Below are 15,586 nucleotides of genomic sequence, written 5' to 3'. Positions count from 1 at the left end.
TTGTTGGCAGTCTGTATATCTTCTTTGGAGAAATGTCTATTTAGGTCTTCTGCCCATTTTTGGATTGGGTTGTTTGTTTTTTTGTTATTGAGCTGCATGAGCTGCTTGTAAATTTTGGAGATTAATTGTTTGTCACTTGCTTCATTTGCAAATATTTTCTCCCATTCTGAGGGCTGTCTTTTGGTCTTGTTTATGGTTTCCTTTGCTGTGCAAAAGCTTTGAAGTTTCATTAGGTCCCATTTGTTTATTTTTATTTCCATTTCTTTAGGAGGTGGGTCAAAAAGGATCTTGCTGTGATTTATGTCATAGAGTGTTCTGCCTATGTTTTCCTCTAAGAGTTTGATAGCTTCTGGCCTTACATTTAGGTCTTCAATCCATTTTGAGCTCATTTTTGTGTATGGTGTTAGGGAGTGTTCTAATCTCGTACTTTTACATGTACCTGTCCAGTTTTCCCAGCACCACTTATTGAAGAGGCTGTCCTTTCTCCACTGTACATTCCTGCCTCCTTTATCAAAGATAAGGTGACCATATGTGCATGGGTTTATATCTGGGCTTTCTATCCTGTTCATTGATCTTTCTGTTTTTGTGCCAGTACCATACTGTCTTGATTACTGTAGCTTTGTAGTATAGACTGAAGTCAGGGAGCCTGATTCCTCCAGCTCCGTTTTCCGTTCTCAAGATTGCTTTGGCTATTCGGGGTCTTTTGTGTTTCCATACAAATTGTGAAATTTTTTGTTATAGTTCTGTGAAAAATGCCAGTGGTAGTTTGATAGGGATTGCATTGAATCTGTAGATTGCGGAGTAGTGTCATTTTCGCAATGTTGATTCTTCCAGTCCAAGAACATGGTATATCTCTCCATCTATTTGTATCATCTTTAATTTCTTTCATCAGGGTCTTATAATTTTCTGCATACAGGTCTTTTGTCACCTTAGGGGGGTTTATTCCTAGATATTTTATTCTTTTTGTTGCAATGGTAAATAGGAGTTTTTTCTTGATTTCACTTTAAGATTTTTCATCATTAGTGTATAGGAATGCCATAGATTTCTGTGCATTGATTTTGTATCCTGCTACTTTACCAAATTCATTGATTAGCTCTAGTAGTTTTCTGGTAGCATCTGTAGGATTCTTTATGTATAGTATCATGTCATCTGCAAACAGTGACAGCTTTACTTCTTCTTTTCCGAGTTGGATTCCTTTTTTCTCCTTTTCTTCTCTGATTTCTGTGGCTAAAACTTCCAAAACTATGTTGAATAAGAGTGGTGAGAGTGGGCAACCTTGTCTTGTTCCTGATCTTAGTGGAAATGGTTTCAGTTTTTCACCATTGAGGACAATGTTGGCTGTGGGTTTGTCATATATGGCCTTTATTATGTTGAGGAAAGTTCCCTCTATGCCTACTTTCTGGAGGGTTTTTATCATAAATGGGTGTTGAATTTTGTCGAAAGCTTTCTCTGCATCTATTGAGATGATCATATGTTTTTTCTCCTTCAATTTGTTAATATGGTTTATCACATTGATTGTTTTGCGTATATTGAAGAATCCTTGCATTCCTGGAATAAACCCCACTTGATCATGGTGTATGATCCTTTTAATGTGCTGTTGGATTCTGTCTGCTAGTATTTTGTTGAGGATTTTTGCATCTATGTTCATCAGTGATATTGGCCTGTAGTTTTCTTTCTTAGTGACATCTTTGTCTGGTTTTGGTATCAGGGTGATGGTGGCCTTATAGAATGAGTTTGGGAGTGTTCCTCCCTCTGCTATATTTTGGAAGAGTTTGAGAAGGATAGGTGTTAGCTCTTCTCTAAATGTTTGATAGAATTCGCCTGTGAAGCCATCTGGTCCTGGGCTTCTGTTTGTTGGAAGATTTTTAATCACAGTTTCAATTTCAGTGCTTGTGATTGGTCTGTTAATATTTTCTATTTCTTCCTGATTTAGTCTTGGCAGGTTGTGTATTTCTAAGAATTTGTCCATTTCTTCCAGGTTGTCTGTTTTATTGGCATAGAGTTGCTTGTAGTAATCTCTCATGATCTTTTGTATTTCTACTAGTGTCCTTTTTTAAACCTTCAGCTTGAGAAAGTAGGTTTTCTATTTAGTGAAATGTACTTTTGCTCTTAGGATGTTAGAAATTTTAACTTGAGATGAGGTATATTTATTAAATGCATATTTATATCTGTTTACAGAAATTATTGCAGTTGGCATAATTGGGACTTTTGTGGTATGTTTTCATGAGGCTCTGTTTTCTAGAACTCTACTGTGGTAGCCAGTAACCACAGGTGGCTATTGAGCACTTGAAATGTGGCTATTCCAAATTGAGAGGTGTCGTAAGTGTAAAATACACACCGAAGATTTATATGTATCTTAGTTTACTAGGACTGCCATAACAAAATACCACAAACCAGGTGGCTTAAACAACAGAAATTTTTCTTCTCAGAAACCTAGAGGCCAGACGTCCAAGATAAAGGCATTGGCAGGTTTGATTTCTCTTGAAGCCTCTCTCCTTGGCTTGCACATGGCTCCCTTCCAGCTGTGTCCTTCTGTCTGTGCCTTAATCTTTTTTTCTTATTAGGATACCAGTCATATTGGATTAGGACCCACGCATATGGCCTCATCTTAATTATCGCTTTAAAGGCCCTATCTCCAACTACAGTCACCTTGTGAAGTACTGGGTGTTAGGTCTTCAACATACGACTTCTGGGCATGACAGAATTCAGCCCATAACAGTAAGAAAAAAAGACCTTAAAATATCTTGTTAATAATTTTTTAAATTGATTACCTGCCAAACAAAATGACTATATTTTGGAAATACTCAAATTTATTTCACCTGTTCCTTTTACCTTTTAAAATCTGGTTACTAGGAAAGTTTAAATTACATATATGATTTACATTATATTTCTATTGGATGACACTGTTCTAGAGGTTAAGAAACTAGGTTAATCTATCAGTGTTTGTTTTGGATCACTATAAGAAGGATTTGGCATTTGAAATTTATTGATTACTCTTTTGTAATATCCGTAGACGTTGACTATAATGTTAACAATCGTTTTTTGCCTTCTCTGTACACTATACTGTGTGGGGTATTAGAAATCAAGAGTATCTTTATTTTTTAAGATGCAGGATAAAAAGTAACAAATCTAATTTTGTTGCAATTTTGATAAATTTTTATCCCTGTTATGTAGTCTTAATTAATATGACAAACTTAAAGTGCTGAGCAGAATATTGGGAGCCTTATCTCTTATGGAAAGTGATTTGGCTAGGTGAGCTACAACTTATTTTGGAAGACTCAGCTGAAGTCTTGCAAGCTTTGGAAAGTTTCCCCTAAGAAGCTCTTACTATTCCTGATTCCCTGTTCTGGGCTGGATTTTCCCTTCATTGTGCTTGTTACAATAGAGTTGACAATATTTAAATTTGTCTTTGCCATTAGACTAAAGATTCATTAAGGGCGGAGGTCTCATTGAAGATGTCAAGTAATGTGTATTCTTGCCTAAGTTACTTGATCTGGTGACCCTGATTATTCATCTGTAAATACTAATAATACCCTGCTCAAGGGTTGTGCTGAGGTAGAGATGAAATTAATGTATATAAAGTGCTTTGTAGACAGTAAAGCACTTTACAGTTCTAAGAAGCAATATATTCATTAATAATGATATTTTCTAAATTCATTTTAGGCTATTTTGATTAACTAATATACATATTCCTTGTATACCTCTGGTCACCTAATCATTTGCTACCAAACTCCCTTTTCTTTCTGGCAGCTACTTTGCCTTTTCTCCTAGGACACAGAATCCTGCTATCTGAATGCTTTCTTTGCAGTCTCACTCCCTCTCATCCTAGTGATAGGAAGGTAACTTGCTGAAAGGCAGCATGATGGAGTGGTTAGGAGCATGGGTCTGAAGCCAGGTAAACTGGATTGGAAGCCTCACTCTGAGACTTACTAACAGTGTGAACTTGTTTGGGCAAGCAATTTACCCCTCTATGCTTTGGTTTCCTCTTCTTCAAAATGGAGGTAACTGGTTTTTCCAACCTTCTGAAATTTTTCCAACCTTCTGAAACTTTACATGTAAAGAGTGAGAACTGGGCCTGGTGTATAAGCACTCGTTAGCTGTCATCTTTCTTCCTCTTCATCATCAGTTGGCAGAACTATCTGGGGAAGAGAGGGAGACACAGAGAGGACATACCCCTACACACCCAAGTCCACACAGAGGGAGATTCGCCCACACCTACAAGAGGTGAAGTTACGCAGCTAAGTCTCTTATCACCCACATATCCACACACTCAGGGAGTATATCCATTTCTGTACAGACGGACGTATTCATAACCAAACAAAGAGGAGGCTGCACGCTATAACCCACACCCGTACAGAAAATGTGAATGCTGACTGGTACATGTCACACAACACAGTGGGGAAACATTGGGAGTGGGGGATTGAGGGGAAAAGATGAGAGAGAATATGAATGCGGATCACGTAGTAAGTCTGGATCCTGTTGAGCTGCACAGTACTTGGGGTGTCTGAGCAAGCTTATTATAGGAAATAATTCCTCACCTTGAATGGGAAAGATAGTATTTTAGGTAAGATAATGTATTTACTGAATGCTTCTTCCATATCAGACATACTTTGGGTATATGTGCATGTACATGCTGATATTTAGTTTAGTATTTTAAGATAGAGAATGTTTAAAGGAGGAAGTTACAAACATAATAAATGAAATGGGGGGGGAAAACAACTTTAGGAAAAAGTAATGCAGTATCAAAGCAGATAATTTATTTTCCTTCCTTGGGTAAAAGGGTTGGCTGTGTGTGTGAGGTGGACAGTGAGGTGTGCAGTGGTGCTGGTGGTCGGAATTAGACTAAGTTAATACCACATGGAAATAATCTGCTTCTCTTTATGTCCTCAGCAAATGGGAAATAAAGCGCTGTCAGTGTTGTGGTTCTCGCGGAACACATCTAGCCTGTTCCTCACTACAATCATGGGAACAAAATTGGGAATGTTTGGAATGTAGAGGTATTCTTTACAATTCAGGTAATATTTTGTGATTTTGAATAAAGATGTTTTTATTTAAATGCATATTATTCAAAAGTTTCTACCTATATTCCTATTATACTAACATTGGGTTTTAAATCTGTAGGCGATTTCCAAAAAGCCAAAAAACACACATTACCCAGCACTAATGTGGGAATAACTGATTGTTTGTTGGAGGAATCTTCACCTAAATTACCCAGACAGTCTCCTGGAGCCCAGCGTGAAGACCTGCTGAGGTGTGTATTTTGAATTGGAGAAAAATATAAAACTCTGTTTTGAGAAAATTAGAACGGGAAGTAGCTATATACATTTAGAGTATTAGCTGTTCTCAGAGTAGTTGGGAAGGGTATTTTTCAAACTGCAGTCCCTAATTTGACGTATAAAGAGGATCCTTGGACATTGCCCCTAACAGGATTATTTTGAGTACATTAATTCCAATTACAGATGGAGAAACTGAGGCAGGGAATAATTGAGTTAGTCCAGATAATTGTCTGGAGGTCTTGTTAGGGCACTGGTTGCCTGGCCTCATGCTCAGAGGTTCTGATTCTGTTTATCTGCTGCGGGGCTTAAGAAGCTGCGTTTCTAACAAGTTTCCAGGTGCGGCAGCTGCTGCTGTTGCTGGTCTGGGGCCACACTTTGAGAATTAATAGTGTAAACTGAAAAGTACTATTTAAAGGAGTGTGAATTCTGCTTAAAATATGTAATCTCTTAAAAATATAGTTCTCTCATACAGTGAGCAGAGATTACATTTGCTCTATCTTTAAAGGATCTAGTGAACATGAAATAAGATGCAGTTAAAAGCAGAAACTAACACACCATTGTAAAGCAATTATACTCCAATAAAGATGTTAGAAAAAAAAAAAAAGATGCAGTTAAGCAAGTATGTCCAGGGAGGTAAGAGTTTGAGCTTTTGACTCTTATACCTAAATCCAGTGAATTGTATAACATTAGATGATTTTAATTTGGTAAAAGATTGGGTAGAAGGAATCAAGAATTTAGAACTAAGGTTATCAAATAACTTTTTTGTTCCACTGGCGGCCATTGTTTGCTTTTGGGTGGGAGTTGGGGAAGAACTTCTTTCTATTCTTTTTTTATTTGGCTGTGTAACTGCTGTGACACCTAAAGTACTTTAGAGTACTTACCTCTATGTTTAAATTCATGTTTTATAGGCAAGGCAGCAAATTTAGAAGAGATATTTCAACTCTAATAATAGAGCTAGGATTCCAAATTAAAAAAAAAGCTAAAAGATTATTTATCAACAAAGCCAATATCTGGAATAGTGCCTTAGATGGATTCAGAAATCACAACTTTAATCCTTCATATACAATTGAAATAGCATATGTTAATGAAAATGATCATTTTGGAAAAGAGCAGCCTGGATCAAAGCAAGAATTCCTAAGTCTCTTAATGCAGCAACTTGAGAACTCACCATTGTTTGAAGGGTCCTTGTCAAAGAACTTGTCTCTCAATTCTCAAGGTAACTATTTTATTATTGTACATACTGAATATACCATGTATTAAGAAAGAGATAGCAGGTTAGAATTGATACTCAATACCTGTCAAAATGTATAATCACTTTGTTACTAAAATAATGATAGAATCACAGAAAAGGGGGGAAGTGATGTTTTTTAAAATAAATTTTGTAGTGAAACATTTTTTATTTTAGAATATCCTTAATTTCTTTATAGCAAAATCCTACTTAAAGTGATTCTATAATTAAGTATAACTTCTGAAAAATGTACTTAATTTTAATTCATTTGAATAGAGTGGCCAAATTGGATGAATGAGTTTTTGAGCTCTTCTTGTTCATATATTTGAAATTTGCAGTTGGCATGTTTCTTCACAACCTAGGATTTTTATAACATAATTTTTTGGTTCACATATAACAGATTTTTAGCATACTTTTGCTTTCAAGAGTTTTTTAAATTTATTTAACAGAATTATTTATATGATACTTTTCTGTCTTTACTTCTGGTAAGGAATTAATGTGATTAAAACAGGCATCTCAAAACACTGGTTAATTCTAGCATTCTTTTTTTCGGAGCTTTTATAACCGCTTTTGCTGTAATAGGAATTTGAGAGAGAGTGAGAAGACATATCATCCCATTTGACTTCCTTCTATGTTTTCTTTAGAACTTCCTCACCATTGCCTGAAGTATCATTGAAATAATTGAGAAACTACCAAGGATCATTAGTACTATGTATAGTACACACAGTTTAATTCTACACTCCCTTTTAAAAAAAACAAAAACGCTCCAAGTAATCAGTATGTTATTAATTCATGGCAGTTTTGGTACAGTGGAGAGAGTACATGGAATTTAAGTCACAAAATCTGAGTTCAGTTTGTACACATCTATTTCAGTAGCTTTATTTCCCTAGATTAATTGCATAGCCCCTCTGGATCTCAGTTTCTTCATCTGTAAGATGTGACTACTAATATGTAGTATATAAGGTTATTGTTGAGGAGATTTTATTATTATTTCAGGTATTGTTAATGTTACTTATTAATAAATTACTTTTAATTTTTAGAAAAAATAAAGGAAAATTTACATAATATCTTTTTGAGTTATCGAAGTAGCTAAAACATTTTTAATGACACATTGAAAAATATTGTGATGATATGGTAAGATAGCATATAGTGTTGAGAGTTAATTTGTACCATTTTGTATATCAACAACCTTAAAATTGTTCATATCCTTTGAACCACTAATACCGTATGTAGGAATCTATCCTAATAATCAAAGATATATAAACAAGAATGTGTAAATAGATGTTGACTGTAACATTGTGTCTCATGTAGTTGAAACTGGGCTAGCCAGTAATAAGGGGGTGGTTTACATTGCAGCACATCTGTAAATTAGTTTGAATGCATTCATTAACTGTATATTTGAATAATTTCAAGTAATATTTTAAAAATTTATAATACAGTAAGTGGAAAAAGACAGAAGTCAAGCTATTTATGTATATATTTATATGCATATGAGACATATTATAAATACACCAAAGTGTGTACACTGGTTATTATGGTGGTAGGATTATAGGTTATTTTATAAAAAGACTTTCTGTATTTACATATTTTTCTATAATAGATTGTTACTTTGAATTCAGAAAAAAATTTGTAAAATTGTATATTTTGGTTGAAATTTATATTTTATACATTATTATACCTTCTATGAATTAGGTTATTATACATTTGTCTAAAGCTTGGATTTTAAAATTTATTATATATGTATTAATTACATATGATGGTTATATAATAATAAAAGAAGTGTATTTGATATATTTTGTTTGTATTTACAGCTCTGAAAGAGAATCTTTACTATGAAGCTGGCAAAATGCTTGCCATTTCTTTGGTTCATGGTGGTCCTTCACCTGGTTTCTTTTCTAAAACCTTATTTAACTGCCTTGTTTATGGACCAGAAAGTACCCAACCAATTTTAGACGATGTCTCAGACTTTGATGTGGCACAGATTATAATCAGGGTAAGAAATGTACCTGTTTGTTCAGATGTAGACTATGTTCTAGGTGTATTTGAATATAAATGATGGATCTGCAATAGAATAATACTCTTTGTGGAGTAGTTAAGGGGTGTCATTATTTTTGTTTACCAACAAAGTTAACAACCATTTAATAGACAGATGTAAAGGGCAGGCAGCTAGAGATCAAAGTGCCATGTTTAATGTTGATAAAACCAGTTGGATAATGTGACTTAGATCTGTGGTCAGAATGGCTTGCTAACACTCCTCAGAACTAGGTGGATTTATCTGCCCTGCCAGGGACAACATAAGGCAGGTTCCTTGTTGCATGCTCAAGAGCAGATGAAAGTGCACTTTCCTATCGTCAGGTGGAGCTGAAGAAAGGATGGTTACCAGCAGAAAATTTATCCTTCCTCCTACAGGGAGATATGAGTGATGGGTGGAGAGAAAGACCAGGCTGAATTTCTTCTCTGTGGAAACAGTTGGGGAGACTCAGTGTTCCTCCCCTCAAAATATTACCATGGGCTTCCCTGGTGGCGCAGTGGTTGAGAGTCCGCCTGCCGATGCAGGGGACACGGGTTCGTGCCCCGCGTCCGGGAAGATCCCACATGCCGCAGAGTGGCCGGGCCCGTGAGCCGTGGCCGCTGAGCCTGCGCGTCCAGAGCCTGTGCGTCCGGAGCCTGTGCGTCCGGAGCCTGTGCTCCGCAACGAGAGAGGCCACAACAGTGAGAGGCCCGCGTACCGCAAAAAAAAAAAAAAAATAGTTACCATTTATTAAGCCCTGTACTACACATGTTATCCGTACAAACTCAGTTTACTTATCATAAGTAACATTGCCCAAGTGTTACTGATTTAGAAAGTAATGAAACAGTTGAGACAATGAAATCCAATTCAACTTTTCTTCCCTTAACTTGTCCCATACTTAAGCCTACTCTATCCATTGTCTCAGTTAATAGGCAGTATAGTTTAATGGTTAAAAACAAATGCTCAGAAGTCAGATTTTAGTTTGAAATAACTGATATAAGCTATGTGACCTTGGGCATGTTGGGTTAATCTTGTTAAACCTCAAGTTTCTAAACCAGAAAGTAAGAAACCTGGAAATGTGTATTTTGCCCAAGACTCCTCATTCTAAAATGGTATTTTAAACTGACCCTTTAACCCTTCAATTTATTTTTTCTTTTCTCCTCTTTATGAGAAAAAATGTACTTTAACTTCATTGTTTCCACTTCCTCTTTCCTACTCATTTAACTTACAGTCAGACCTCTGTTCCCACCACTACTCTTCTGAGTTAGCTAGTTCATTGCTGATATGCAGGGATCTAAATCTCCACATGCAAAGGCCTTTCTTTTCTAATTCCTCATCTCCTCTGACTTCTGCAACCACCACTGTATTTGAATTCATCTCTATTGTTTTCTTTAATATCTACTCCCTCCTACTTTTGACTATTACTGTCTTTTTTAATGCTTCTTCTTCCTACCCCTAAAACTTAGGTAATTTTTAGTGTTGTCTTAACAGTCCTCCTTCTATACTATTTGGAAAGAGTCTCCTCATCTATAACCTTTCTGATGATTTCCAGACCTGTATTTTTGAGCCCCTAGATGTTTATATCCAGATAAGATCTGGGTCTTCCTACCAAATTGAGCACAGCATGTTTAGGACAGAAATAATTTTTTGCCCAGAATTTGGTTTTTTGCCTGATTTTCCTTTTCTTTTCAAGAGATTTCTTATTTCCAAGTTATTCTGGAGACAGGGTTGTTTTCATTCTTCCATACTCCATTTATCAGTTTGTGTCAAGTCATCCGTCTCTAACAGTGGCCTTTCCTTCTTATTTCTAGTATGCTTACTATACCAAACTCAGGTTATATCTAAGTTTAAACAATTAAGATATTATTCTAATCATCTTCTTCAGGATGATTCTTTCACAAGTACAGGTTTGACCACATTGCTTTCTTCCTCAGGAATCCTAATGGATTTTCATTGCCTATTGAATGGAGTTCGAGTTCTTCATTAGGGCACTTGGAGCTCTCCTCATGGCTTTACTAACTCCAGACTCCTAGCCAGTGTTCCTTCACTGATTTAGTCAACAGATACATATATCTACAAGGTGCTATGTACCCCATATGGTTTTTTGTTTGTTTTTATTATTTATTTGGTTCTGCCAGGTCTTAGTTGTGGCAGGTGGGCTCCTTAGTTGCAGCTGGTGGGCTCCTTAGTTGTGGCATGCGAACTCTTAGTTGCGACATGCATGTGGGATCTAGTTCCCTGACCAGGGATCGAACCCGGACCCCCTGCACTGGGAATGCGGAATCTTAACTACTGTGCCACCAGGGAAGTCCCTGTTTCCCATACTGTTTTATCACTGAAGATAAAGTAGTGAACCAAACAAAGCCCCTGCCTTCTTGGAATTTACATATTAGAGGAACGACAAGATAAATAAATATATAATATACTGTCATGTTGTAAAATATATTATAAAAATAGAACAGAATAAGAGGAAGGATATCTTTTCCAAGATAATGCTTGGGGTATAGTAAGTTAAAGCATAGGCTAAGCTTCTGTAACAAAGACACCCAAAAGACAATGGCTCAAAAAAGGCAGATATTTATTTTTTTCTAAAATCTAGATTTTAGAGTAGGAGTTGGCAAACTATAGCTGTAGGCCAAGTCTTGCCTGCTGCCTTTTTCAAGTTTTATTGGAACACAAACACACCCATTTGTTATGTGTCTGTGACTGCTTTTACACTACAGTGGTGGAGTTTAGTAGTTGTGACACGCACCATATGGCCCACAAAGCATAAAATGCTATCTGGCCTTTACAGAAATGGCTCCTGTTTTAAGGTACAATTGTGATACACCAAGTCACCCAGAGAATTGGATTCCTTCCTCTTGTTGTGTAGTCATTTAGGATATTGTCTTCATAGCTGAAGCTTGCTGTACAGGGAGAAAGTGGAAGTAGAGTGCAGGGAAATTTGACACATTTTCACTCATGTCCCATTGGACAGCTCTTAGTCACATAAGGCCACACTAGCTTTAAGGTAAGTTTGGCTATATGCCTAGCTAAAACTTAGGGTGATGGGTTTGGGAGGATGAGAACATATACGCAACTATTAGAGTGTGAAGGTAGTTTGAACAGGGTAGTCAGGAAAAACTTCTGAGGTCACAGGAGAGATCTGAAATAAATGAGGGAATCATGTAAATACCTGGAAGAAGAGTTTTTTGGAAGAAAGAAATAGCAAGGAGATTTTCCATTCAAATGGACTTTGCCTCCTAATTTTATCTTTCTCCCTCTGTAACTTTGTTCAAGAGCTAACCTATGTGAAAGTGTCTGGCACATAAATGGTTAAGTATATCTTTGTTTATGTTGTTCCCTCAAATACTCTTGAGTGTATCCATTTTTTTAAATCTCAGCTATTCTTTCTTTCATGAAATCTCTGCAGGTCCTCTTTCTTGCCTCTCTAGTGCTATGTAACTGTTCTATATCAGTTACCGCCTTTTATGGAAGTAATTTCCTATATTAAAGTGGCATTATAGTCTAGATTTCTTAAAACCTAGGTTTTGGCAGAAATATACAGTATTTATTAAACTGGATTATCAGACATTTATTCTAGGAAAATAATTCTTAGTATACTTTCACTTCACCCAGGTGTACTCAAGAATTGAGTATAAAGTAATGTGTCATTTGAAATGTAAATATCTTTCACAAGTAAATGAGTAAACTGGGTGTATTTTCTTCTTCATTACAGATAAATACTGCAGCAACTGTGGCTGACTTAAACTCTTTACTAAATGAATATTATAATTACCTAGAGCTTATTGGATGCCTAAGACTTATAACATCATTAAGTGATAAATATAGGTTGGCAAAAGACATACTTGTTTATCATGTAATTAAGAGAGTCCAAGCACCTTTTGAAAGGTAAGTTGTTCATATGTTAAGGATTCTCTCAAATTACATGTATAAAGTGGTTAATTGTCTTACAATGTGAGATATATTTGATAAAATGTAAATGCTATTTTAAACTAATGCTTTCAAACTAACCTCTTAAGGATGAATACTGTTCTTACATTCTACACAGAATTGCTTAAATGTGTACTGTTTAGGTAGGAAAAGTAATCGTTATCTCAATTTATAATTAATTTTTCTAAATAAAAATTATTTTTATGTTCTTACACGCTGCTGTTCTTTTAATAGTGGGAAACCTAAAATATATATGAAAGTAGGCAGAGTGATACACCATGTAATCACCACCCAGATCTAACAGTTATCAACCAACCAGTGGCCAGTCTCGTTTAGCTAGCCTTCCCTTGTTACTGACTCCAGTTTTATTTTCAAGCAAATTTTAAAATTTCAGTATCATTAATCTATGTATTTAATGTATTCAAAACTGTTATAGTTGGCTATCCTTACTGAAGTTAAGATTGTCTCATCTTTAACCAGTATAAACCTCTTTATGTTGTTTCTTTTGAGTTCTTTTGATGTTGACCCTTAATGGTCTTTGATAGCCTTCTTGCTATATGGTATGACAAGGTGTTTCATGCTCCTTTTGTACATTCTGGCCTAATGAGCTTTGTTTCTTTGAATGGGAAATGGTATTTCAAATCCACAATCTGGATGCTAGGGATGCTTGTTTTTGCCACGTTGGTCATAGTTTCTAGGCCTTTTCAGTGGACTAAAAGAAGAAATATAGGGGTTTTTTGTTGGGTTTTTTTTTATTTTTTTAAGATAAAATACATCATAGGTTTCTACTGATACTTCAGATTCACTACTACAAGATTTTTGACTTTTCCTTTGTCCCATGTTCATAATCCCAGTTCTCAAAGACATTGATGAATTAGAGCATGAAGTAATTCCTTGATTTAATCCACATTTCGTAAATAATAGTCACAGAATGATAATGCCAACATTATCATCAGTAACATAACATTATTGAAAATAGGTTAAACTTGTTTTTCTATTTCTTTTTGTTCTAGGGCTATGCAGTCAAATTACTGTGTTTTAAAGTCATTTGGCATAGTTATTTTCTTTGTTGTTATATTACTAACTGGGTATACATTTTATTTTCATTTTTATCTTATTTTTTCTTTTTATTGACTTTTATTAAAGTTTGATTTTATTTTAAAATTATATAAAATGTTTGCATGATTCCAAAGTCAAATCTATAATGATAGTACATTGAAAGGACTCAGTTCTGTCATACAGATTATATTAAGATAAGTATAGCTTTCATCCTTATCACACCTACCTTCCATCCCCTATGAAGTAATTATTTTAGTGGCTTATACTGTTTATCCTTCCATTATTTTTTTTAACTGATAGCAGATAAATATATGAGTATATGTGTGTGTGTATATTCATTTATTTTATTACATAAATAGTAACATACCATCCACCCTTTTTCCTCCTCATTTTTTACTTGACAGTATATGGTCCTCATTCCTTTTTTAGAGCTCTACAGAACTTAAGCACTCTTCCAAATTAAAATTTAATATGATATCATAAGCTTAAACAGTTGTAAAGGATATAATTTCCAATATATATATATATTTTAAATAAATTTATTTATTTATTTATTTTTGGCTGCATTGGGTCCTCATTGCTGCACGCGGGCTTTCTCTGGCTGTGGCAAACGGGGGCTACTCTTCGTTGCAGTGTGCGGACCTGTCATTGCGGTGGCTTCTTTTGTTGTGGAGCATGGGCTGTAGGCGCGCGGGCCTCAGCGGTTGCTGTGCACGGGCTCGGCAGTTGTAGCTCGCGGGCTCTAGAACACAGGCTCAGCAGTTGTAGCACACAGGCCCAGCTACTCCACAGCAATGTGGGATCTTCCCAGACCAGGGCTCGAACCCATGTCCCCTGCATTGGCAGGTGGACTCTTAACCACTGAGCCACCAGGGAAGCCCTCCAATGTATTTTTAATACTGTAATTAAAGTAACACTGTTACATAACTGTTTAAAATGTATCCAGTGTCTGACTATAAGACTCTTACATAGCAAAATTTTCTTACAGTTAGAATTACCATTCATAATTATGATTAATACATAGAATAATCCAAATATATTATAAATTTTGATAGTTATTTAAAAACTTATTTGAAATGTATCTCTTAATGACATAGATGTACGAAATATTTTTTTCCCAAGGAATTCATATGTCTACAGATGGATTTTTTCTCATTGCTAAGTTAGATAATTCATTGCTGTTTGTTTATTTTGTGTGTGTGTGTGTGTTTATAGGTATGAGTAGTCTAGTTGTCAGGAAAGGCTTCCCTATCTGTATAAGTGGTGTTTAAATTAAACCCTGATTTATAAATAGGAGTTAGGCAGATCAAGATGAAGAGGGCAAGAGAAAAGAAGCTGAAGACTGATCCCTCCTTTTATGTGAAAGATAAATCATATAGCAAAAAACAATATTTTAAAGCTCAAGAGTCCTGTAGATGTCAGAAATAACAAGGAAATCAAAAGCCATAGTACCTCTTTATTCCTGCCCTGCAACTAGGTTCATCATGGGGTAGGAGGGCGAAGTTGGGGGGAAGTGAGAGTAGCATCGACATATATACACTACCGAATGTAAAATAATTGGCTGGTGGGAAGCTGCAGCATAGTACAGGGAGATTGGCTCAGTGCTTTGAGATGACCTAGAGGGGTGGGATAAGGAGGATGGGAGGGAGGCTCAAGAGGGAGAGGATATGGGGACATGTGTATGCACATGGCTGATTCACTTTGTTGTGCAACAGAAACTAACACAGTATTGTGAAGTAATTATGCTCCAGTAAAGATCTATTAAAAACAAAAAAGCCATGGTACCCTAAATGTCATATGAAATCAGAACCCTCAGTTTGCCCCAAACTTGGGTTTGGCATTCTGAATGGACCCCAATCTGAACCAAAGACATTAACAAGTAATTGGTCTTAGGATTTGTAGTACTTACAGAGTGCCAGGCAAAAGCAAATACGTAACAGTGTTTAGGGAAATTTCTACAGCCTGAGCCTGATGGGAATGCTAAAGTTACATTGCTAAAGAAGAGGAGGTTCCAATAAAAGACAAAACACAACCATCCTAAACAGCAAGTATTGGGAATAGCACATCAAGGATTTAAAT

At 35.8% G+C, this 15,586-nt stretch overlaps 1 protein-coding gene across 5 annotated transcripts in view; it reads left to right on the top strand.

The window, feature by feature from the left end:
* The window catches only part of G2E3 (G2/M-phase specific E3 ubiquitin protein ligase), a 67,318-nt gene that overhangs the window by 40,971 nt on the left and 10,761 nt on the right, over positions 1–15,586 (top strand). For all 5 annotated transcript variants that reach the window (XR_009539663.1, XR_009539662.1, XM_060144154.1 and 2 more), the window contains 5 exons: positions 4,891–5,015; positions 5,122–5,251; positions 6,185–6,492; positions 8,316–8,497; positions 12,234–12,406. Coding sequence is in view for 3 of the 5 variants with exons in the window: in XM_060144154.1 (XP_060000137.1) it covers positions 4,891–5,015; positions 5,122–5,251; positions 6,185–6,492; positions 8,316–8,497; positions 12,234–12,406 (918 nt within the window). In the remaining 2 variants the exon portion in view is untranslated. The remainder of the gene's footprint in view (positions 1–4,890; positions 5,016–5,121; positions 5,252–6,184; positions 6,493–8,315; positions 8,498–12,233; positions 12,407–15,586) is intronic.

The sequence above is a fragment of the Lagenorhynchus albirostris genome, chromosome 1, assembly GCF_949774975.1.
Source record: "Lagenorhynchus albirostris chromosome 1, mLagAlb1.1, whole genome shotgun sequence".
NCBI classification, from domain to species: Eukaryota; Metazoa; Chordata; class Mammalia; order Artiodactyla; family Delphinidae; genus Lagenorhynchus; species Lagenorhynchus albirostris.
The sequence above is the reverse complement of the archived record's forward strand: the minus strand, read 5'-3'. Positions and strand labels throughout refer to the sequence as shown.